We start from the raw sequence: 26,624 nt of genomic DNA on the forward strand, positions 1-26,624 counted from the left end.
ACAACTGATTTGACTTCTGTGTTCACAGCACGAGCATAGGTACGTGATAGCAATGCCCCCTGCCACTTCAATCTGGGGTTTATGTTTCAAGATAACTGATCTCACTCGCTCACTGGCAATACCACCAGCACACCTCTAGTCCACTGTGCTGACTTAACAGACATGCACTGCAGAAGTGGAGACAAACAGCTCCTGCCCCAACAGCAAGCAGAAGCACTTGCTGAAAGGTGTGGGCAAATCTCCAGAGCTCTGCCTGCCTAACCTGGTGTCTCTGGATCCCGGACCTACATTTGCGCTATCGAGGGGACAACTCAGCAGCTCCCAGTACAGCAAATCCCCCTGCCTGCAATGGGACAGGAGGAGGAAAAGGGATGACCTATTTGGAAACAGAGAGATGCCAGTATATTTAGCAAATCCTGTGCTTAGATCCATGAAAGTTATTGCTGCCTCATCATACCCAGAAACGACTTCTCCGTGCATCCCCCAAACAAGGGTAATATATAGCGGAGTTTAATCAGACCAGGCTTCCCTCCTTGGAATATGTCTTTTTCAGCACCACTGTCTTGTTCTCTGGGACAACGTACCAAACCACTAGCAATGAGAATGAAGAAACTTTTTTTCCAGCTTTATTTTTTTCCCTGTGAAAATGCAGGTCAAATATGTTAATTTCAAGAAATCACAGTTTTATAAAGTGTCATTCGTTCAATACAAGCTAGTCGTTCCATTGCCTTCACCGACACCAGTACTGCCCATCCCAAAGAGATTATTAGCTTCATATTGCTTTGCCAACAGTGATTTTGCCAGACTTTCAGAAGGACCTACAAGACAAGAGCCATCTGTGTTTATCACTCCTACTGCTATTTGTCCTCCCTACCCTGAACTGGGGTTCTGTCCTAAAGACTAATTACGTTATTATACACAGTTTCAGCCAAATTTTAACATGGATAACAAAAAGCTTTCCTGACTTTCTCTTCTGTCAGTATTGCACAGCCAGTCTTGATCTGGAAGCTGGACTGTTTATGCCTGTCACAGCAAAAACGGCCAGCCAAATTAAGAGGAAACTGTCCTGGCAGCAGGAGAGAGCCAAGGAGATCCCAAGCTGGTAAGTAGCAAAACCATGAAAACCCTAGAGATACTCTTGAGAGAAGAACCACATTTCAGGACAGTAAGAAAGCACCAGTGGTTTGTGGTATTAGCTGAAGCGTCTTTCCCATCCGGCAGGGACTGCTGACACCACAGCCTGCTTGTCTGGCCGGTTGTCACGTAAAAGATTTGTTAGGTGGAAATCTGCAGCCTCACTTTCTCACTTGAGGTGGCAGCAAAATAGGACTGAAGGTTTTGGACGAAACGAACAGGATGGAGATACTGGCTAATGCTGGTGTGAGAGTACAGGAGAACATGGACATCTCCATCTACCCAACAAAGACATTCTGGGTTCGCAAGGGTTTACTGCCTTTCACCCATTTGTGTAGGTGGCCTGAGATTAACGTTAATGCTATAGATGAAGTGTAAAGCTCTGAAGTCCTGTAAACAGAGGGCTGCTGCATCCTGCCCTACTGCTCGGCAGAACTTGAGTCTAACACCAATGTACAAAACCGTACACCTGTACATCGAAGCATTTTGCAGACAACAGCGAAAGCCACGAGATGCAGCCTTTGGGAAGGGAACAGACCATGCTTTCGTATTGACACATCACCAACAGTGATGCGTCATATTGACACATCACCAACAGACTCTTCTTAGAAACAACCAACAGGTTTTTCTGTTTTTCTCCTCCCCCCCTCAGAGGAAGCCTAGGAAGGGTGCCAGGTGTGGGGAGTTTGGTTGGTGCACTGAACATGTGCTTGGGAGCTCCTAGGAACCCTGGAGAGGCATTTTGATCCCTCCTGCTCTAGAGCTTACAATTCTTAGTAGTTTACAGCACCTGAAAAAAGAAATCGAGCCAACCTACCCATTCCCCCCACTCCTTCCTGGAAGACATGTGCGTAATGTGTTAATTGTTTACTAAAAAGACTCTTAATGTGGCATTTCAGATATAATTAGGTGCCTATTTTGGACAACGTATTAAGTGCTTTAGAACAAAAAGTGCTATAAAAACTATACCCATAGTGGTGACAGGCTTAATTTTTCTTCAAGAGTTCCACTTTTTTAGTACATCACAACTTTTGTCTTCTGATTAGGGATGTCACTGCCTAGTCTATCAAAACCAGCCGATGTTCTGGGAGACCAGAGGGAAAGAGTATCAGTTGCTTAAGAAGCATTGGTCCTCAGAAAGGGAGGCCCAGACTATAACTTTTCCCAGCTATTTTCTAAGTGAACTTCACCTGAGGAAACTGCCAACATTCCTGCCCCGTTGTGTCCCCCAGAACCAGCATGGATCCAGCAGTGCCTACCTTGGGAGCCATTTCTCCATTCAGCCTGGATGTAGATAGCCCCTGCTCAGAGGCCACTGCAGTTACAGCACTCTGAAAGAGCCACAGCACACCGTCAAGTGACTGTGATTTCCAGGTGTGCAAGGACTTTGAGCAGTCCTGAACAAGTACACTCATAGCTTACACCTCCCGCTGGTTTTGTTCTGAGTTACAGACGGGCTAGCAGCATCTGCCCATCTGAATTTGATCCATGCAGTTTCAGTATACTCCAAACAATTCACAAATCAGTAAAAAAAAGTTCAAAGCTTAAGGCATTCTGGGCCCAGCTGCCCATCCCACTCCATTAACACATTTTGACATAAGGGGAGCAGTACGAAGCCTCGTGCCAGTCCCTAAGTGCTAGCAAAGACAAGCTGAGCTAACACACCACACAGAACTGGGGCACTGACCTCCCACGGAGGGGCTGAGCAGCTGGCCGGATTGATAGCTGGGAGTGAGATTTTTTTTATAAACGCTTCAGCAAAATTCAGACCTTGTCTGAGCTGATTGAGCCACTGTCCCTTCCCCCTCCAGGGGGAGCTGCCTGGATGGGACAGTTCACATGAAGTCCCAAGTCAGTGGTGGAAACAGGATGGAGGAACACAACCCCTCCACCCTGCCCACCAAGGAATATCATACCCTCCTCCTGCCCTACCTGCCAGACAGTGTTGGCAGCCACACCAGGGAGAGAGAGCACCAGCTCCTAAGTTGGGGAGACGACCTGAAGATGAGAGCTGCAAGCAAAGCTCTTTCTGGGAACAAAGTTCTTTTCTGATTCAAGAAGGAAGTGTCTGCGGGGAAGGGTGGGAGGTGAAACCAAGAACCCAGCTAGTTACTGCTGTCGATTTTCCCCATGCAAAAGGCTTGAGGTAGAGATGATGCTACTCAAAGCCTACAGAAACGTTAAGTTTTTCCTCCAGCTAGAAGGAAGTTAGCCAGCTCCCCTCGGCACAACCAACCACAGCTGCACTGAAGATACTCAACCTCCTCCTTCGGGCAAGCCCAGCAACTACCGGCTTCACCTCGGAGGCTGAGAAACAGGAGTTCTCATCCAATCCCCTATTCTCCTGAAAAGCACAATCGCATTCCTCTGAAAAGCAGGAATTTCCACCCACCATTCTCAAGCTCAACCTAACACTCACACCCAAAACAAGTAATTCCCACTGTTCTGGGGAACACCTAAGCTCAGGACATGTCTTGGAACTGGATCAGAACAGACAACAGAAGTGAGGCCCGAGAGCAGTGAGCTGCTGAACTGCTATCCTACTTCAGCACAAAACACCAGCAACTGCACTTGGTGCTCCACGGCGGGGGTGGTTGGAAGCTTTTGCAATTCCTTCTTTCAACAAGGTAAAAACCTCCAAAACAGGAACAGCTTCATGGCCTGTTCTCCAGCTGACCGTGTTTGACTCGCCATGTCCAGCTGACGCTGCAGTCAGGGGCAAGGGTGCACTGCAGCTCAATACCAGAGTCGGGGACCTCCATGTCGTAGTGAACTGGCTGGCCTTCTTTAGTAACCAGACTGAAAGCAGGGACTGGTATCTGTGAAGCAGAACAAACAGATCTGAGTGGCACTTCAAGTTTCTTTCAGAACATAGTATCACTCTATCAAACCCAGCAAATAGCTTCCCAACCCAAGAAAAGCTCCTGGAGAGAGGCTTGTGCTTGGCAGGAACATCCTAACCTTCTCTCATAAGAAAGTACCTCAGAAACTGGACTAGGTAGCATTCACCCTGCTGACGAATTGCCTCACCCAAGTTTTTGACCATTGATGGTGGTTCCTGAACTGCCTATGTTTGAGCAGTGTGAATTCCTCTGCAGGCTAGTGATATTTTGCTTTGTGATGTCCAAGAGAACATAGTACACCAAAGAGAACCAACACCACTAAAACATTTTCTGGTCTTCCGCAAACTCTTTGTTTAGAGACGATCACCACATTTTTATACTCAGATGAGTCACAATCCCACAAACAATCAGGAGTTTCTTTCAGGGACTGTCAAAGAGGCCCACAGTGAGGTTCACTGGAGTCTGCCAATATGTCCTCCAACCAAACAAGTTAGAAGCATCACAGCCAAACAGCCCGTTTCCCTTAGCTGATATTACTGTTCTTGATGAAAAAGTCATATAGTGGTTCTTCTTTAGGGAGAGGGGAAAGAATTTATCTTTATCGTCTAGGAGAAGGATTTTTAAGCTGCAACACAGGTACTTTCTAAGATGGAGGTCCCTATGACAATTAGCAATGGCTTATGATTCAGAAAATATCTTCTGGTATCGCACTCATAACAGTAGCACTGAAGTTATGTTACTAAACGTGTTATTAAGATCCTTGAATGGCCTTCTGGGTCACTGGTTTTAAGGCATTATGAGGCTGCATTATGGAAGAAATTGCTTCTCAGACAAAATGCTGTACTTAACTCCCAGCTTTGTGTCTCACCTGGCTGCTTATCCCAGTGGCAATGTCTCCCACCTTTGTCCTATGGAAATCCCTGATGTGTAGATTTTCTCCACTTAGCAATTGGATCTGGATTTTCACTCCTGAAATGTGCAACAGAAGTCATTAACTTCTGCTGTAGGTATGACGACTTCGCAGTCCAACACAGAAAAATTGACTAGCAAGGCACATACATCAGAAGAACTCATTTTTGACATTAAGCACTTAATTTATGTAGGTCTTCAAGCCTCCATGCTCAGTGAAAGACAACAATGACTCACAGAGCAGAGCTGGATTTAGCAAGAAAGCAGCTGAAGACATGTACTGATTTGCACAACATGCCCTCAAAATTATTTTGTAGACATTTACGGTTATAAAGCATATATACTTGCACATGGCAGTTGCACAAGGCAAGGCTGAACCAGACTCTGTGCACCCAGGAACTTCTCTGGCTTTTACTAGACTATACAGACTCAGGTGCCTTCCACCCATCTACAACTGGGGCAGACTTGGCCTCTTGAAAACCCATATGCTTTTAGGAGGGTCTGTGCTGACACAGCAACTGAAGGATAAGAAGAGCTCAAAGGCTCCATATCCCAGACCCTCTAGATACTGAGAAAATTACACCTGACCATTTATCCAAACTTTAGAAATTCAGACTCACCGTTGAAATAGCTGGGAGTGTCTGTGTGCCGACTGCGGTTCAGCAGGTTGTTCCAACTGAAGCTCTGTCCATCTGCCTGGCTGTTCCAGGAATGAATCCCAGAGCTCATAGTGTCCCTCAAGCTATGAGAAGCCTTCATGGAGTTCTGCAGAAGTAAGCACAAGTTTGTCAAAGGCTCCTAAAGAAAATGAGCTTGCATGAGATAAACATTAAAATAACCTCAGGAAGAAAAAAGTAGAAATCCACAGGGATATAAGGCTGGGCCTCCAGTTATTCAACATTTACCTGCCATCCAGAAAAGGGGATGAATAGCAATGCAACAGTTTGCAGACATAATAAGATATTCTCAATAGTCAAATCAATAATCACCTGAAGAGTTGGATGAGAAAAGAGTGTTTTGTCCTACTGAGTGTCAGGAGAATAAAGCAGCAGATAAAATTCTAATGTCAGTAAGTGACAAGAAACACACAGGAAAAACAGTTAACCATACATAAACAACTATGGACCCTACATTGCTGTATTGCTTGGAAAGGTCTATCCTATCTTAGAGTCATAGAAGGTCAATCTGACAACATCAGCATAGTGGTAAGTACCAATCAAAAGTCACATTAAACATTAGGTTTAGGTATCAGGGAAAAAAAAAAAAAAGCAAAGTCACATCCCACAATGCACACCATGCTCTATCAACAGCTGAACTATTCTACAGAACTCTGCTCAATCCTCCTTGAAAAGCATTAGAAGGCTGAGAAGAGGAACAGAAATAGGAAACAAAGATGATCACAGTCAGAAATGACTCCTGTAGATGGCAGGCTACACAACTTTGCACTCCATGTCTTTGACAACAATGACTGAAGGGCTTACGTTCTTCCCTGGTTCAACAAGGCTTATTCAGTGTTTCTCACTGGTATTCCCTGCTTTATGAACACCAGAGATAGAGCAAACAAAATTAATTAAACTTAGTATTTCAGTACTTTAGACTATGTAAGTCATTAGTATGAATGGGTTAAAAGAAGCTGATGGAGAACAGATCCATAGGCTGGGAGTGAATATCCAAGATTAGGGTCTCTATCCTTCTGCCGTTTTCTTCTGATCTTTCCCTAAACATCCCTTTAGTGCCCATTAGTACAGTAAGAAGACCCTAGCCTGCACAGCTGTTTGGTCCAGCTTGGTACAGCTCCTGTGGTCATCACTGCTTCTTCACTTCCTTTCTTCTTGACATAGAGAGGGTCAAGGCCACTGAGATTTTCCATATCCACACACTTGATGCTTACTGTGAGTATACAGCACAGGAGAGCAACTGGAGGAAAGGGATCCATGCTGGATAGTAAACTAAAGAACAACTACAATCCTAAATACCCCACTGTCCAAGAACAAAGATTTCTTCCCAAGGTACTCTCCAGCAAACTGGGTGTCAAAAAGCAGCAACAAACGTGAGAAACTCCAAATGTCCATTGGTCACAGCTTCCAGTTTCCCAGAGGTGGTTACCCTGCCACCCCCACCCACCCACAATAACAGGGCTAGCATCCATTTATACTCACCTTCTCACTGGCATCTGACACAAACGGGCTGTCGATGCTGAGACATGAAAGCATTTGTTCTTGCTCTTCCAGAGAGTAAGGCTGTGAAAGGCTGTTCAAAAACAGTTCTGCAAGCAAAAGGAAAGAGAAGGAAGACATTTCCAGTGATTCCTTTCATGCCTCCCTGCACTAATCACAGTTACTGCAATTAATACAGAAAGCTTCTTCAGCATTATCTAATGAACACTGATGTTAGTGTCTGCAAAACACATGACACACAATTTCTCTGCTATGTAGAGGCTATGGCCACCACTGTGAAAATAGGGAAACTGAGCCAGAAAGGACAGATGAATTGTGCAATGACATGCAAACTGCCAGGGACAGGACTAGCAGCCAGAATTTCCCAGTTCTTGCCTATTATGTCACCTATCAGTCTTCACTCTAGATCCATCCACATTATACCCAGGGAAAGGTCAAATTCATGTACTTGACTCTTGCAGCAACTTGCACCGATAATATCCAGATCTTACAAGGCTGCTGAAGATCCAAAGCCATTTGAGAAGAAAGCTGGCCCTCAGCAACCCCTCAAATGCCATTCTTCAGTTCTGTGACAACAGTTACATTTCAAGACACTTTTTTTCCTAGCCTTAAGTTTTCAATTCATTTACCAAGACTAGAAAATATGGGATAAAAAAAGTGAAAGGTTGAGTTATACTGGGGCAATGGAACTGGACTATTACTTTACTGATTTTCACGCTAAATTTACTGCTGGTTTTCAAATTCTGGATTGCTGCTGGTAATCAAATTTGTTGGCTGGTGGCTATTGGTTTTCCAATGCCCAGAACAAAACAGCTGCAGACTGATTTTAACTATAGTGTTTTGATATCTCTCATCCAATAGGCTTATCCCTTCATTAGAAGAATTATGTCTGAAAACCTAAGATTTCAGATGAAGTTGGAATTGCAGACATTGTTTATACAGTGCGTATAAGCACAAGTCTGAAACTGGCTGTTTTCTGAGAGGTTTCTGCACCTCTCACAGAAGTTCCCTCCGTTGTTCAGAGAGTGGAAGGAAATCCTGATCACTACCATTGTGGCATATTTAATTGGTTAATTGGTAATTTAAAGGAAGGCTGAGCAACTAATGTAACGAGAGAGGAACTATGAACAAAATAACATCCAAGCTCAAAAAACAGAAATAACTGTCAAGAGGCCAAAAGAAAGCAGCTGTATTTTTATCACGCTCTCAAGCAAAAAGCTGAATTCCCTACATAGCCCGTTGCTTACCTATTTCCAGCTGCTGAAGCTCTTGTTCTGAAATGGTTGTTGCTCTCTCCACGTGGCTGCAGCTCTTCAGGGGGAGAGGAGTTGAGGAGAGAGGTGGAGGATCCCACGTCTCAGATAACTCCTTGCACACGTTCCAAGGGGCTCCCTCGACCTCCTCTGTTTGCTCCAGAGATGGTGGTGGTAGGACTGGGCTCACACAAGAAACTTTGACTGCCAATTTTGAGTCAGAACCAGTCTCAGAAACTGGGCTTACTGTGGGGGACAGGGACGTCTGTGGATTGTTTTCTTTGTTCAAAGATAAATGTCTAGGCTCTCTGTATTCACCTTTCCAGGGGCTTGTCACACCTCCCACTACAAAACCAAAAAGCATACAAACATTATCAAAAAAAAAAAAAAAAAAAGCGGTAAAAGTTTTCCTTCACAATAAAGAGTTTCCGAACTGTATCTTGCTGTAAAAGGCCCAGCTTCTTCAAAAGACAAAACCAGATCACCTCTACAAATTCTTGCTGTATTACAGAACGTTTCAGCAGGATTAAGTTGAAATAAATTATGGATAGTCTTAAAGGCAAGACTGGACTGCAAGTATGAGTTACAGTTCAGGATGCAGTAAACCTCTGCATTCAGTTCTGCTGCATACGAGGCTCCAGCTCACTAGATGCAGGTGATACTTCAGCTGAGTATAAGCCCAGCCACAGCACACACTTTAATAAACCCACAAAAAGCACAACATCGTCTACTTCAAGCAGAGAAGGAAGAAAGAGCATATGACAGCACACAGGAAATTTTAATTTATTTGGGTGAGAAACACCTGGCTGCGGGCAAAAGCTATCAACCCAAAAATATACATCAATGCTGAAGCCTGTGCAAATGATATATTGAACAGTAAAACATACTGATATTTCCCATGGGACCACTCTGACATAACTAGCAAGTGGCCACTTTACCAGTACAGATAACAAGCTTTAGATACAGGACATTTCTACCTTCTTCAAGTGCGACACTGGTCTTAGTTTTCAGTTCAGACGCAGATGCTCTGTGAAGAGGCTCTTTCTCCAGACCCATTTTAATAATCTCAGCAGTGAGAGGGTTGCAGGAAGGTGGAATTTCCCTCAGAGGAGGTGGCTCTTTAGCTATCTGTGTAACAAACAGGAAGTGAAAGAGGTTAGACCAGAGAGGCTCCATTTGATTTCAGAAAGGTTCTTCCCACCCTGAGAGCGTTTCCAACTGAAATTACAGCATTAAATGAGAGACCTGAGCAGTAATTTTATTACAGCTGAATGGCTAAAAAGTCACACCCAAGTCATGAGCAGGATACGAAAGAAACAGCCCCAGCATGTGTAATACACAGCAGTCTAAGAGGCATAAGAAATGATCAGCTTCCAAAGCAAGGTTGGCGTCATCTTAGATGACCAGCCGGCTCTCAGCCAGCCTTCCTGAAATGACTGCTCTCTAGCTAGGTATAATGAGATTTTGCAGGCTTACATACCTTTTACTAGAGATGTGTTGGGTCACTTACCTTTAGACAGAGCGGGTGATTATAATACTGTGTCCAAGGGTGGCACCCATTAAGCATATGTAGCATCATACAGCAACTGCTCCAGACATCCACTTTGGAGTCACAACGCTTTCCCATGACCACCTCTGGAGCCATATGAGTCTCCGTGCCAGGCACATAGTTCCCTAAAACCATTCAAATGAAAACTCACTGCACATAAACTAGAGAATTGCTCCAATGCAACTGCTGGGAAGTGTAAGGCAGCCTCCTTGTCTTTTCAGTTAAAGTGAGAAACAAGTCACCTTAACCCAAAAATCAGCATCACGTGCTCTTATAAGCTGTTCAAAGGCTACATCTCCTTATCACTCTCATCCCTTATACACAGAATAGGTATTAAGCTCCCCTTTCCAGCAAATGTGGGAGGTAAAACATGACCCTCCATTGGTGAGCTCGGCAGTATAAAACATATCCTTCTCTTTCAACAGCTGCACTAAAAAGCACTGTAAAGTTTAACTGCCCAATAGACAGTGAGCAATTTTGCTTCTGTGGAGGTCAGGATTCTTCCCAAGCTGTTTAGTGAGGTTACATGGCAAGTCAGAGTTACATTTTTAAGTTTTGATGTGGTTTCTTGCAGGGATAAAACACTGAATGTAGTATGCTGACATAATCTTACAAAAAATACAACAGCCTTCTAGACTGGGAGATAAGGACCACCTTCCAAACTTAAGTTCATTTTAGCTGTCAGTGGGATACATCACAGTAATATCAATAAACGTGACACTATGAGCAATGTTAAGTCTGGAAAATACAGTTGCTTGCAAATTAGCCATATGTAAATGCTCAAAAGGAAGAATGAGTCAGTAGGGCAATTCTTTAGAATCGCAGCAGAAAATCCTTACCTGTGACCAAGCACTTTCCCAGGCCGTCTGGATGAAGGTGAGCAGAGTGACCAAAGTCACACAGAAGAGCCCTGCTTCCATCATCAGACAAGAGCACATTTTCCGCTGGCAATGAGAAGTTTTTAATTAGTCAGTCTCCTTTGTATTATGGTTACTGAGATGAAAGTCAAAAGCCCACAGAACTACAGCTTTTGGAGCCCCAGCCAAGGTCTATTACTCCTACGGAGTGTCACTGGCTTAAGCAAGTACACAACTAGAATTATCTCTACTTATAAGCTACCAGTTATCTGCCCGGAGATTCCTCTACCCCAGTGGTTGGGCAGCGTGGGCGGGCAGCCTGGGCAAACAGTCCATCAGACCCACCGGATGACAGAACAAAAGAGGTGACAAATATGATATGCCCAGCCGTTTAGAACCAAGTTAAGTTCTAATCTCAAATGTAGAGCTGAAAATCTAGTAAATAACCTTTTACCACTCAGTAACTTAATCTCCAAGCTGCCTGCCTCTTTTAAGAAAAAGGGAAGAACAAGGTACCTTAAGTACCACCCTACCTTTTACATCTCCATGGAGAATGTTTTGAGCGTGAAGATACTCTAAGCCCTCTAGTGCCTGGCCCAAATAACTGAGGGCTCTGTCCTCTGGCAGGCATCCACTCTGTTTAATTAGCTGACCTAGTGAGCCACCTAGAAAGGAATCCAGAGAGTTCATGTTAGCTTATCTTTAAATTCTTCCCAGCATCATGAGCCTTCCTCGCTGTTTCTGATGAAGAAATGAGAACTGCCAGGTCTGACAGCCCTTATCTTCCACACATGGGTCTGTTCCTTTTGTTTATTCCCAGAGTTCTTACTGCCCACAGAAACTGGCCTCTTTCATGAAGCTTTTGCTTAGTGTCCGTTTAATGGTGTTGCTTTGTATCAAAAGCAACCACTCTGTGATCATATCAGACACTTCTAGGTGCTACTGATCACCAGCTTGATTCCTCACAGGCTGTGTTTTCCATGGTCCTGGCTGGAAAAAGGAGCATCAGGCAATGGAAGCATCTAGGTTTGCTGATACAGTATCCCCTGTTCCAGTACAATGTGCCCTACATGATGCCATGCAAATAAACATGAAAGTAAAAACCAGCAGCAGCTGTGTGTTTTAGTGAGAATTTGCAGCTGCTCTTCAAGAGATACACATCTTGAACTGGAATAAGGCAGGACTGGAAACAATTCCCCCCAAGAAACACCATTGCTACACACCAGCAGGGTTTACAATACCTATCCCAACCCACTCAGGAATTAAACGCTAGGAACACTCTGGATACACCAAAGAATTAACAGATTTAAAATTGGGGCAGGAGGAACTGGAGATCAATGTCCACTCCATTCAACAGTTACAATGCTGCTTCCATTGTGGTTGTCCCTTTCTCACCCTCCATCAGCTTCATGAAGATGGTCACCCAAGGTCCTTCCTTCACAGCTCCATACAAGGGGACAACTTTAGGACTTGTTATTGCAGCACATGTCGTTAACTCCTCTGCACGGAAGTGTTCAACTTGTACCTAGAGAAACAAAGAAGAAGCAGTGAACAAATTTTGTGATGAATCCCAACAGAATCATCCCTCCCTAATGCTTGAGTCAGAGTATCCTGCACTGTTTAGCAGCAGAGGCACAAGGATAACCTTCATTAACAGAAATCAATGGGTACAGAGATAAGTGGGAACACTCAGAATGGTTCTGAACAAGGACGATGAGAATCCTTAAATCCTCAGTGTCTGAGTAAAGTTAAGATTTGTCAAAAAAGATGCCTGGTTGCAATACCTCTGGTGTATGGCTGACTACTGGTAACCTTCAGGAGAAAGGTAATTTCTGTCTCAGTTAAAAAGATAATACTGACAACTTAAGCATTCTGCTTTCATGAAAGAAGAAAAAAAAAACATCTAAGGATGGCACAGTACTTGACAAAAATAAAACTCCCCCAAAACAAGAGGGAATATGAAATATGGCCACAAGAAGTGATCAACAACACCACCTTTTTAGGTGGTACTCAGCCTGCACGGAAAACTGCTTAAAGAAAAACTCTATTCACCAAGTTCAGCCAAACAAAATAAAACAAGAACTTGCTAAAGACCAGAAGGAAAACATGAGTCATTAAGATTCTGGTGGGAAAAGCATGTATCACGTTTCTTCACTGTCAGCAATCCAGCTATAGCTAGTTTTCTTTAATCTCAAGAATTTGGAGAGCAGGTGCTTACAACACCAAGTATGGTGAAAGAAGGTCAGGTAGTCCCCTTCTAACCCAGACAGACAGTAATTCTAGACAGTTACTGATGTAAAATGAAATACATCATAGTGAAGTGTTCAACTTGCACATTAGAACTCACTGGTTTAAGAGTTTGGTCTGAGAAGATGTATTTCTGATCTACAGAAGTATCCTTTGAAATCCTCCAGTAATGAGGAAAAAAAAAAAGTTGACATTTTGAAAGAATTCATCTTCTCCTGCTCTCATGTCTTTCTTTTCAGCAGTAGCACTCCTCCTTCCTGAAAATACACCCCACGAGCAACAGCTATTTCTCCTAAGACTGTGTATTTGCAAAATGGATAATAAATTTAAGTAGTTACATCATATCAGAAAACAAGCTGGTCATGTTGCCACAAAATTCCACATCTAAAATGTGAGCGTGCAGAATAGGAAATAATTTTCTTACATGCTTAAATATGTTTGGTTCTATACAGCTGGCAAATGAAATGGCTAAAAAACTGGACAAGCTGGCTTAGTCTTGCCACTTACATCCTTCCACAGGCAATACATCAAGTTGAGACCAATGTAAACATGAAAAAGCAAACATTTTAGATTGAAAAATGCAAGTTCCAATTCTTTTTGCATATAATATTTTTGTACTCAAGACAAACGCTTCCCACACACTTGTTGAAGTTTTCTATTGGAGTAATGTGAGAAACATCAGTTCACAGAGGTGATGAAACCATTCAAGTGTTAAGTTCAAACAAAATAGTTTACATTCTCATAATCTACTTGCATTATCACTCTGCCTTCACCCCCGAGACCCCCTCCACGGCTGCCTATCAAATCAATACCCTGATTCAAGTTATGTTCCACATGCTTCATACATCGTATGACCATGGCATATCTTGGTGTACAATAGATTATTACACCAATTTCTGGAAAAATACACATCCTTTGCTGCATCTGTAACAGAATCACTTCATTGCAATGTGCCACTATTGCATATGACACTCCTGAAGAGATGAAAGCTCTCTCTGTTTTAAGTGCCTACCAACTGCCTTATTTTTTTCTTTCTTTATTCCTTTTTCAACAGAGAAACACCTGCCATATCACCATTTACATTAGACGTGTTTTAAGATGAGAATAGTTAGATAAGCAGACAACCCACACAGCCATTTCCCCCCTGCAGTCACTAGGAACACTCTTACAGTCTTTCTGAAATCTCTACTCTCTTGGCTTGTCTCAGCACAAACCCCAAGATCCCTTGTAGCATGCTTTGAAGGCCAAATTAAACTATTTCTGGCTGCTAAGCTTGACCCCCTGTGCACATACAGGTTCTCTGTCTGCTTCTTCTCTTCATGCCATCACCTTGAAGTTTTTCCTTGGACATAACCACAGCAGCGTTTCACTGTGACTGTACAATAAGGTACCTACAGTCCATGGTAGCTGGAAAGAGAAGACTTTTTCTCCTTATGCCTTCTTGTGTCAGGAACCCCCCGCTTTTCTCACACATAATTACCTTTTTGGCAGCACACTGAAATCCTGTCTGTTTATCCTCTATTTTGTATACTTCTCCAAAAGAGCCAATGCCCAAAGAACCGTGACACTTGGTCCAATGAACCTCTTCTCGGTACTCATAATCCACTGGCTTTAGTTTCTGGAAGTTAAAATCAGAAAACAAGATGAAGCAAGGAAAGAAACACTTAACTGTTGAGTTCCACAGAGACCAACATTTTCAGAAAAAGCACAATAATAGATATCACTGCACCTCTCTAAAAATCCCTGTACAAAATTACTTCTGTCACAAGCTTGAGATGAAACCATACAGGAGGACCTACTTGATTTCTGTGGGCTCTGTTTGATCTAAATGAGTGCACCCCATTGTAAAGAAAAGCCACCAGTATTTGGATAGCTTTGGAGCTCTAAACTATTCCCTACACATGCAGGAATTAGCTCCCTACGAAGCTAAATTCTACCAACAAAACAAGATTCACATGACTAAATGTAGACATCTATGTGTGAGCTAAACCTTTTTTATAGTAAGTAGACTGAGACTGTGCCTTAGGTCTCAGTGTGAACACATTCAGGCAGGTAAGTGACACCCTGAACTCCACCAACAATACTGACAGGGTGACAATGATTCCAGGGAAGAGTCCTCGAAGAGGAGTTTAAGGCGGCAAGAGAGAACTGAATTCAGAAGAAATGAATCATGCCTCTAAGATTTACATGCATTTGCTATGCCCAAGCCCTGCATTTGGCAAGGGACAATGTGCGAGTTGCTGGCTTCCTACCAGAGGCAGCAGATGTGCTTTTTGCACCTTCACGATCCACATGTCCCTGGTTTCTGTCTGTGTCACAGTCCAGGTCATTTATAGCCAATAAAATATTGCAGCCTGTTCACCTGAATGGACAGGGTTCTTTCACAGACAAATGGAGAAGACATGTTTGAAGAACTGACTAAGCACAGAAATGTTTCTCATAGACAAGCATGCACATTTTGTGAATGGGTGAACAAATTAGAGCCACTAATCTAAGACAGTGCTTTATATCCTTCAAAAAACAGAACCACATCTTTAACTGGCAGTCTTCAACTGTATGAAGAACCATTCAAAAAATGCAGTCTTGTTACAGAAGCTAGCACATGGATGCAGATTATCTCTCTTCTGATGCCCAGGAGAAACTCTGCCCTCCATGACACTAGTGCGTAGCGTCAGAAGATCACCTCATTAAGTAGCACGCCTTCATTTTCATCTGCTTCATGAAATTGTTCCTTTGGGTCCAGACCACCTCCTCTCCATGTCTTGGCTAGGCTGGCTAAATTTTGTGGTTCCCCGAGACTCACACTCCCCTTCAAAGCATCTACCAAGTATTCTTCCACAGAAATCTTGTCCGAACTGGTCTTCATGGACTGGTTGACACATTTGGGGAAACTATATTCTAAGTTTAGGCCAGATAAGCGATGCTCACTGTCTTGATAGTTGAGATCAGCGTGGAAGTACGTCTCCAGAGCATTACGTTTCATGGCATGGAGAGGACTGTCCAGATGTGGGAAATGAGGGGGTATTATGTTGTAGGGAAAAGGATGGAGAGTTTCAGGCTGTGGAACACTGTCCCTCTGATAGTGCCGTTTCCAAACATGATTAAGGCACTGAATAGGGCTTATCAACTTGTGCAGTTCTGTTTTGTATTGGCTCCTTGGTGAATGGAGTTTGCCCATGGACAGAACTTTCTCAGGTTTCTCAAACGGCAGCGGATCATAGACCAAGTCTTTGTTAAATTCTGAAACCCAAAAATTATTTCTGTAAAGAATATTTTGGTGTGATTCATCCTCCTAGAAAATAAAACAAAACAAAACAGCTGAGCAGGAACCTCAATATAGCCACCCAAAATTCAACCAAGAATTGTTAGGAGTTTGCAGGGGTCCCACCAGTACAAAAGGAAGGTTTAAGGATTCTCACCTGGACGGGAATTGGGGTGCAGCTCTCTTGTTCTGGAGTTCTGGGACCTCGTCTGTGAGCAGGCACTGTTTGTATTTTCAGCTTGGATCTTTTCTTGTGACGTTTCTTTTTCGTCTTACCACGATGCCTCCCTCTCCAACAGGTAGGTGCCATCTTCCCCTCCGTTGCATGGGCCACATTGTTAGGGATTTGATCGAGACTGTCTGACCGGCTATTAGAAACCAAAATGCATGAAGTCTCTTAGATCTGACAGTGAAAGCACACCTCCAGTTAACAACTATGACCCACAGAACAAGAATGAGAATTAGCAATTCTGCCTCCTGGGATTTAAAGAATAGAGAACGGTAACATAACTTCTTGCCTTCTAATACGTAGCATTTGTAACTTCAATATCAAGGCATGGTAGTATATCTGGCATTGTAAGAAAGAAATACAGAGGGGGGAAGCAAAGCATTAAGTCTCCCAGTATTTGCAAATTCTGCAAGAAACAGCAAGACTAGACGTCAAAGTAGAGGGAAAAGCACTGAATGTCTCCAGGTTGCTTTCAGACAGTTTGGGTCTATGATTTATAGTGAACACAGAGATTATGTATAAATGCAATCTATTTAAAAATTTTTTTAAATTAATAAAAGTGCTCATAATATAAACGTCTGCTCTATTTGAAAGAAAAATAGGCTTTGCACCGATGAAAAGGGATGACTAAGTGCACTTAAATAAAACAGCTTCAAAAAGCCAAAATGTTCTGGCATTTAAAGCTCAATACTACAGTATGATTTCTCGGAATGCATACATATACAAAACAGCACCGGCCAGCACACCAACTGGGGGTCTGTACAAATAGATACAACTCTCAAGAGGAACATTTGCCTGCATTTACTCAGTACCAATCATAGAAGTTAGATTTTTTAAAAATCAAGTTGTAAGAGAAAACAGGATATTTCATCTTCAAATGAAGAAATCATAATTGTTCTGTTGATCCATGCAGTATACCATCTGTCTTTACTGAACAGTGATGCAGATCACAGCCAGCATTGCTCTCTCCCATCTTTTCCTGTTTCAGCGCACCACTGAGTGCTAAAAAATCCAATAAGCAGAGTTCTAGGTGATGGCATTACCACATTGCCTTGAATCTGAACACATAGCTGGCATGCATTTCACATAAACCCCCTAAGAAATGGTTCACTCTGCATTTCTTGAGTTGGTTCATGGGAAAACGTCATAAAGTCAGTGGGCAATGTCAAACCATATACCTCACAAGGCCAGATTCAGTGTCTGAAAGCTGCCAGAAAACAGGCAGCACCTAATTCTATATTCTAGTCACCCACTGCAGAGTGCTGGATCTGCTTGATAAAGCTCCAGCACTTAATAAAGCTCCAGTATGTGCCCCAAAAGGGCATATATTCTTCATGAAGAAAAAGCGGCTTGCTCCCAGATGACTTCAGAAAAGCAAGTCCTAGGTTTCCATTTTTCTATCACAAATGTTACTCTCCCTTTACCGCTTTCAGCTTCTCTTCACAACTCTATTTCTGTTGCTGATACTGTTGTTAAGCAAAGGTTCTTCTCTCCTCCCCTTCTGTTTATCCTCCCCAGAAACAAAGCAGTTCCTTTTTCTCAGGACTACTTCTAGCAGCAGCCTAAGTTTCCCACAACTTTTCAAAGAGGATGGTGTAACAAGGTTTCAAAAGCATCAGGACAGTTCAGTTAAAAAAAAGACTGAAAATTTTCCCTTGGATCCTTCTACTTCAAGCCCATGAACCTCAAAAAATCACTCAGTCATTTAAAAATAAGTTTGACAACCCAGAAATAGAAGCAGAAGACTACGAGGGCCTGTAAATCAGCAGGCATTGACAATATGACAATGCAAGGTGTTTCAAGTGGTTTCTGCTTAAACTTATATTTTCTCCTAATACAGAAAACTTTTGAGGAAGATGTCTGGGGGAAGACGCACTCTTCTCAAGCCTCAGACAGAAAAGCTAATTCAAAGAGGAGTGCTTTTGGAAAAAATATTGTAAGCACACAGAGCCAGGGTGATTTGGAGCAAGTCAGCACGCACAACGGTGAAGGCGGGTATTCGTGTTAAGAGGTCTCTCACCTGTAACGCTTACTATGAGCAATAAAGGATCTCTCTGATAAAGTGGGGCTGAACTCCTGACTGTTTTCACCTGTGTGAAAGAAAACAGGATCATCACATGTCTTCAATATCAGGCAAAGTCTCTTCTGGTAACAACTGGACTAAAAAACAACTCTACCAACTTGCTAAATCAAACAGTGATCCAGACAAACCACCACACAGTTGTGCCACATCACCCACAATACGTAATTCCTCCCCTAGCATTAGATAGCTTCCCAGCACTGTGATCTCCTGATCCCCCAGCTCTTTCCCACCTGACAGCTTTATTTTGTTTTTCTTCTCTTTTTCTCCCCTCTTTTAAAACATCTTTCAGAAGTCAGCCAAGAACAGATGACCCAGCAGGACACAGATTTATAGTCGAAGCAGCTAGGTGCAATGGCCTTATGCTGTTCTGTTATTTATGCTTTATTCATTGGATGCTGCCACATTGTTAGGAGATTTCACGAGCTTCCTAAATAGAGACTGGGATGTGTCACCAACTCCACCCCACTTGGGATTACAAATAGATTTCGTCTCAGCTCTCCAGGAGTGCAAAGCGAGTGAAATCTCATACTGCATTACACATTCCTTTTTCTCAATGAAGAGCAGACTACCCTGCTACTTACATTCTGCTTGGGCAATAATAGAAATTGATGCACAGCCTCCTTCTGTTTCTTCTTTTGCTGTTCCTTTGGTGATTACATCATTCAGGATTTTCCACTGACTGTGAAAGATGACCTTCTTTGAATCTTCTACTTTGCAAACACTGCTCTGCTTTTCACTCACTGTCTCATTCAGCCCCTTGGTAGCTGTGAGCTCCTTCTTGTGCTTGATGGCTGGATCAGGAGCTCCTTGGCACGTAATTCCCATTACTGCCATTTCACAGGTTCAGAGAGTCACTGAGTAAGAACAAAAAACCAAAGCAAAACACTTGTCAAAATACTTTGCAGGCAGAAGTGGCTTTAAGTTCATGAGAAACAGGACGCTGCTGAAGGCATCAGATTACTAAATAATTTAAACCAAATAAAGGTCCTACCCAACCTCTGAGCATGGAGCTGAAAAAGAACCCAAGACTGCCAGCTCTCCATCCCTGACTTGTACCACTGAAGATCTGAATAATCAATGTTATTCTCAGCACTAAAAATAAGAGCCCACACAGGTTTCAAAGGGAAATTTATTTCTTGGTATATTTAAGCTATTTCCATCAGCTTAAATACAAACAGTGAAACCATATAGAAGAGGGAAGCCTTCTATCTCTAAACAGGAAAAATATTCACCCCCAAAAAAAGAAAAAAAGAGAAGACACAAAATATTTTCTCCTAGAGTACACCTAGGAGAAATTACATTGTGCTCTCACACCGCATAAACCGGCCATAAAATCCTGCTAATTGCTTTCTTCCTTGTACTCGGTCACCCTCAAATCCATTTCTCAGTTTTCCTTCCAATGAAATAAGGCTAGGCAATCAGCCTGCCCATCCACAACTCCTCCCTCGCTCGCCTTCCTTCCCCTTAATCGTCAATAACTTTTGAAATCCTTGGTCAAGCCCGACAAAAGTAGAGCTCCTAAGGTGTATTGGATTGATGCAAGTTGGTGTTGGATAGAGGACAGCGACGGTGCTGGAAAAGACGATCCCCTCCGCTTGGCAGCAGCTGGCGAGTCAATCAGCACGGGCTGCTAGCTGACCAGTTAGCGTAAAGGTAGCTCCAAACAAGTCCCAGCACATGCCAAATCTTGGCCAATTGGCAGCATAGAGTAAGGTGGAAAGGAGCCAGGGGCGGAAAGGGAGAAGTATAAGGAAGCAGGCAAGCAAGGCACTGTGGGACAGGACAGGGGTATATTGCGGGGTGCAAATCAGGAACGTGGAGAGTTAAGAGTTTCCTACAACCACAATGAACACAAGCCCACAGGAAATACAGCTTTGGTTTAGCCCCTGATCCCCTCACCTTGGATTCCAGAAAAGTTAAAACAGTTGTGTTCCTTCAAACCAGAATACGCTCTATTGCCCCTTAACCGTAGAGGTCACTTCCTCCTGCCAGTCCTCTCACAGCTCAAGTGCAAAATCTTAAAATTTCCATCATTAAACAACCCATGAAAACTCAGAAACCTTAACAAACACATACAGGTGTTAAGTACCACGTACCCAGTATAAGACGAGGAGGAGGGACATCTGAACAGAAGCCAGCAAAAACAAGATCTCAGAACTATTACAGGAGCACATCTTTGAGACTCATCAGTTTAAATGTGCACCAGAGTTTTTCTTTTCCTTTTTTCTTTCCTTTTTTCCCCTGCCTTGAAGAGCTGCCTAGAGCAACAGGACATTTACTCTAACAGGCTTCTGGCAACACAGAGATCAATCGGGAAAATGACAAAACTAGTGGGTGCTCTGTGCCTGAAGGACCACCAAGGAAAGGGGAAGGGAGTCATTTGGGAGCCAAGTGCATGAACCTTGGTGTGATGTATAAATGAGTCACCTAACAACCTGGCAGGTATACAAGGAAAGTCAACAATGACCACATTCAGCGGCTAAACAGAGAACAGCTGCTGTGCAAAAGAAGTGCTGATGACAGTATCCCACTCATTACGCCCGTCCCGCTCCCTCTCCTCTACAGAAATTATGTCAAATCTCAGTGCTGTAAAATAATCCCTTGGAGCAGCAGAAAGAGAGCCTGCCAGATGACTAACCCAAGCCACCAGTGACCAAACTGACAAGTTCAGAGCTATTTTTATACTCACTCTCTCCTGATTTGCATTAACTCTGTCCCTCCTTGCCCTCCCCTCACCTTCAAGGATCTTCAAGGTCTGCAGCACAAACCCATCCCCATCGCCAAAAAAATATGTAATTCTACAAGTCACTCCTCAGCTTAGTTAAAAGACAACAGAGGGAGGGGAGAAATGAAATTGCAAGTCCTCGTTGCCCTCTAAATGGAAAAGAATAACAAGGAAACATTACTGAGATTAAAGTCAACAAAGCACATACCTCACTTGCCGACTAAAAAAAAAAATAAATAAGAGGTAGCTATTGTAAGCAACGTCCTCTAACACAGCAGCCGCCAGCGTTCAGACAGTTTAATGTGTGACTCAGGTCTACAAGGCTGTGTAGGCACAGAAGCTGCGAGCCCAGCCCAGTTTAACTGTTGCCGCACAATTTTCAGTCCTTATAAGAATCAAAAACCCAACTATTTTTATGGTATGTACAACAAAGTGCAGCTGGCAGAAGTTGTGCTGAAAAAAAATTAATCAGAACTTTTAAGTAATTTTTGAAGCATGACTTCTCTTGAAGCTACATATTCAGAACTGAACAGGCTAGACTCATCTCCATGCACTTGGAGGGGGCGGCAATCCAGAGAAGCACAAAGCATTCATAAGCCCCGTCAATTTGGACGTATGCACTCAGTGTCTCAGGCCCAGGCCCCGCGCGCAGCCCTTCTCGGGAAAGCTCTAGATAAAAAGGAGCCTTGGGAGCAGTAAATGGGTACCTGAGGTTCCGCAGCAAGACCACTAAGAACAGGATTTACCCACATGAGACACGCTGGAGCTGCAGTTTCGGCTGCCTATTTACTTGCCACCGCTCCAGGATGCGCACGGCTTCCTGTACAGACATAAGTTACGTGCGTGCAACATGAGGAGCTTCAAGTTATCGAGCTGGAGGGTGGTTGTTTCATACCCTAAACTGCTTCTCTGGTTTTCAAAACCTCCTCTCCCTCATACAGGTCACTTAGATTCAACTGTAATTCTTGCTTTCAATATCCCTGACTTTCTTCCTTCTGTAGACGTGCGTATGGGCTCATTATTTTCAAGGAAGAAAGGGGAAGTCGGGTAATGATGCAGTAGATAAAAGTGAATACTACACTCCTAACCCACATTGGCCTTTTGCTGGCAGCGTTAAAGACTACTTGTTCCTTATCTTCACTAAGGTTTTACACTCACCTTTGGTTAACTAATGTTAGTTCTCACTGCTGTAAAAAAGAAAGTGCGTTTTTACAGAATGAAAGCCAAACACAGTATCAGTTGTGCTGTGGAGGCACCGGTCTGATGGCAGTGGCAACTCCTCCCTCAAATAATGTCTGTGCTCCTGTGAGAAACTAATATATTGGGTAAGGTCATCTGAGACTTACAGGGAGTCAGAATTGAGGAGATACTCAAACATTATTAATATAAGAGATAATCATGTGCTTTCTTCTCCTTTAAAACTTCCTCCTACCACCCCTCTCTAAACAAGTCCCTCTTTACCCTCTTCAGCTCTTCCACCTCAACTCTAAGCTATTTGTAGCAGGGACCTTAAAAGAACACTTCTGTGTTTCAAGAAGTTACTATGTATATAGAAGGAAAAGACTCATAACTGGAAAAAAGTAATGCAAACACCTCTCCAGCACTAGAGCACACCATAACATGGGATCCTGCTTGGTCTGCCTGGGTGAAATCTCCCTTGCCAATGGCTTTTTGGAGAATTTCAGTTAACGTTTGGTGCAGTAGCCCATAGATTTGGTTAAAAAAGACTCGGGAAAGAGCTTTAAGATATACATAAGACTTCATAAGTCCGCTTCAAAGTATGCAGATTTCTTTTCCTAGTCTGAGTGCGAATGTTGAGCAGCAGTTTCACATTGACATTTAGTTTGAAGAAAAAAAAAAAAGAAAAAAAAATCATGTTGTCTCAGTGAGGTTTCCCACTTCCTTATTGAGAAGAGTTTTATGAACAATGCATTAACTTAGGTTATCCTTCTCTTTTGCAGCTGCTACTGGTTTATTAAAACAACACAACTAGCATTTTAGCAATGTTGCTTTGCTGACCACTACAACAAAGCAACAGCTGGGAAGAGCCAGGAATTTATGCATCACTAGAGCAGGGAATGTCAACTGAGAAGAAGAACATACACCTTTTGGGGACCTTCCAGTCCTAACAACTGTCAGTAGGTATTCGAGAAAGTGCCAAGTCTGCAGTCAAAAGAACCTATCCAGAGTATTAGCTACAAAATCGTCATACAAAGATGTCAAAACCCACACGTTTTGCCAAAGAAAAAAAAAAAAAAAGATGACACTTGTCAAAAAAATGAATCACACTAAAGATCTGGTTTGGGGCCCAAGGAGTAGATATATATGTACAATCCCTTCAAACCCCAGTCACCACTTCCCTTTGTCCCTGCCTCCTCACCGTTGTCTTTCTCTGCTTGGATGCTATCGATGAGCTTCCTTGCCTGCCCACGTTTCAGATGGAACTGAAATTCAGACGGTTCCGTTTTCGGCTGTGTCAGTTTAAGGCATATTATTGTAGCATGGGCCTGGGGTGGTTATTTAAACAAGCTCAGTGCTGTCAGCAAGAAGTTTCAATTTGTGTCAGAAGGGACTTAAAAAAAAAAAAAAAAAAGCTGTAGCACTCAACACACACCCTTACCTTAAAACACACTTAATGCCATTTTAAGTTAACATGTTTAAGAGGAAAAAACAGACTTCCCTTGTGTGTCTAAGAGTTCCAAAGTAAAAATAAATAGAATGCCTGACTGATTAAAATACTGGTGAGTCAGATCACCAGTTGCTATTCCAGGATGCTCACAGCCTTCACCTCCTCTTCTTTAACCAGTGTTATCCATTCGTCTGTACAAGGGGCTCCTGTACAATCTTGTCTGGTTCCTCTCCATCCCTCACGTATTGTCAAGTACTGCTGCACACAGATTTACCTGAAGATCTCCAGGTAAAGCTAAACCTTCTACCTAAACCACCACGGAACTGCCTGTTCGAAGGATTTCACTATCAGCCTTATGTTCATGAGTAAGTTATGTTACAAATGATAGTAAGTACGTAAACATATTCTTTAAAGTGGTTTGATAGTAAATACTTTAAAATCCTGTTTCAGTCATTTGTATTGCTTACTGTAAACATCAGGATAATGAGCTTCAACTGGCTTCTTAGTTGCCAGACAGTAGTATATTGCAATAGTTTGGTTACAAAGTCTGTAGGAAAATATTTGCCTGGGTTTAACCATCAGTAGAATTTCTAAAAGTATCTAAACACACCTATCTTCATTTCCCCAAGTACAAGCTTGAGTACAACTCACTCCTTAACAATTCTTTTCATGTTGTTGAACAAAGATATGAATAACACCATTTGCCCAGAGTTTATAAACATCACTGCAACCCCATTCATTCAAAGTGGCTAATGTTTCCAAAGTGCTTTGCAAACAAGTATAATAGAAAGCATCAGAACAAACTTCAACCTGACAAGGTTTTGCCTTCCAGCCTGGCTTAGCTGTTCTCACACTGGCTTTGGGGGGCTGTTCTCACACTGCTTAACGACATCCTGGTTTTTAAGACCCACTTGTGAAATGAAGCCATTTCCTAAATTATAACAAGATGATACAGTAAAGCACCTAAATGGACAACTTCCGACAATAACCACAAACACACATTAAAATCAATTCTGCCCAAGCAGCCAGGATGGAGTTTTCACCAGTTATTACTATACATTGCTTTGCAGCTTTAAATTTTCAATTGCATTTATAAAATGCCATGTAATTCTACAAGTAAGCAGTAAGGCTGAAATGCTATGCAAAACCAAAAGTTTAGTTAAATTCAGTACAGATAGAAACATTCCCATGTAATCTTAATTTATGATTGGTCCTGTGAATTCAATTATGATGATTTTATACTATAAAGTAGAAATATGAACTGACCGGAGTAGTTTCTAACTGTCCAGACTGAGCAAACTCCCATGAGACAAACTCCCATATTAACTGCAGAAGAGAACTGCCTTTTAGACAAGACAAAGTCCATATTCTTCAGGGCCCAGATGTCACTAAACTGTGATCAGCAAAGCCCAGTTTCCTGCAGACTGAAGTCCCCCACACCTAGCACTGATAGGCCTCCTTCTGGTCCCCCCCCCTGTATCCTCATGATCTCCCTTCCCCAGCATCTCCAGACCCTTTCCTAACTCAGGTCTCTTTTACTCTGGGCCAGCTGCTCTTCCTGGAACTTGGAAATCTTTCTGTCTTCCAGACCTCTACCCCTCTGTCTCCACCAACAGATTTGACTGACACTTGCCAGCAAACTTCGAAAGTCGCAGAAGAAAAGTTAAAGAGATGGAACGGTCAGGTTTGCCTCTATCCTCTTAGCAGGCAGAGTAATAATTAGGCACCTGATCACTGTTACAACAAAAGCTCAGCTCTACCTTCTCACATTTAACACCGAAATAAGATTCAGGACAGACAGTGGCCAAGTTCATTAACTCCAGCGATGTTGGATCAGGTCCCACATATCCTTTAGGTTTTTTGGTTGTTATATGCTTGTTTGTTACACTCCTGCTTCACAGCATGCTATACAAAGATTCACTCTCTTATAGCAGTTAAAATTTAATAGTTAATAGCAAATGACTCATTCCACAGGAATCTAGTGGCTGTGCCAATAACAGATTTTAACTTAGTTGAAATGCAATAAAGCAGCACACTACAGACACTTATTTCAAAGCCCGATTCGATTGTTCTTATCACTAATGTCACAGCGAAGAAGGTGCAAGTTATTACTCATAAAAGACTTCAGAAAGCCGGCTGAAAAAGAAATTTAGACGTTGTTTATGGATGCTAGTTTCAGATTGCTGCTTCTTACATGTGCAGAGCGCCGAACACATGTTTCTAATGTAACCAATTAAAGTAGACAGGAAGCATCTGAGATCAACCACAGGCAGCAACTTATTAATCAGCAAAGAAGCATTTTAACCTTTTGCCAGAAAAAAAAAAAAAAAAGTCACGTCAAAGCGAAGCGCTACGGCTAGGTGCGAGGTGCGAGCAGACAGGCAGTTTAACCGAACTTCAGATCTTATTCAGTCGCGTATTTTGATTAGCCGGTCTCCGGCCTGCCTCCTCCTCCCCGCTCCCGGGCCGGGGGTGGCTGTGGAGAGCAGCACCTAGCAACACCCAATGAACGCGGCAGGCTCTGCGGCTTCACCTCTTCTCGCCGGCGGGTGCTCCGGGACAGGCGCGGCCGCCGGGGAACCGGGGAGCTGTGAAGCCGAGGCGGGCGGCTTCCCGGCAGCGGCAGGACGGCCAGGCTTTACCGGGGGGGCGGCTCGGCGCTCCGCGGCGGTGCGGCCACCGGCGGGCGGACGAGGAGCGCGGCTGCCGGCAGGAGCCCGTTAGGCG

The 26,624-nt window shown here is 43.1% G+C and overlaps 1 protein-coding gene across 1 annotated transcript; it reads right to left on the minus strand.

Annotated features, from left to right (window-relative positions):
• Nucleotides 1-727: 727 nt before the first annotated feature.
• Nucleotides 728-19,392, minus strand: MAP3K14 (mitogen-activated protein kinase kinase kinase 14). The gene is made up of 15 exons (XM_010561328.1): nt 19,125-19,392; nt 18,481-18,550; nt 16,389-16,599; nt 15,653-16,261; nt 14,450-14,587; nt 12,118-12,247; nt 11,256-11,387; nt 10,705-10,809; nt 9,827-9,990; nt 9,294-9,444; nt 8,311-8,661; nt 7,046-7,152; nt 5,507-5,651; nt 4,846-4,946; nt 728-3,953 (listed from the first exon to the last, which is right to left on the minus strand). The coding sequence occupies exons 1-15, from the start codon at nt 19,375-19,377 to the stop codon at nt 3,789-3,791; spliced, it is 2,832 nt and encodes a 943-aa protein (XP_010559630.1). The 5' UTR covers nt 19,378-19,392; the 3' UTR covers nt 728-3,788.
• Nucleotides 19,393-26,624: the final 7,232 nt, after the last annotated feature.

The sequence above is a fragment of the Haliaeetus leucocephalus genome, unplaced genomic scaffold (assembly GCF_000737465.1).
Source record: "Haliaeetus leucocephalus isolate CR32 unplaced genomic scaffold, Haliaeetus_leucocephalus-4.0 Scaffold144, whole genome shotgun sequence".
NCBI lineage: Eukaryota > Metazoa > Chordata > Aves > Accipitriformes > Accipitridae > Haliaeetus > Haliaeetus leucocephalus.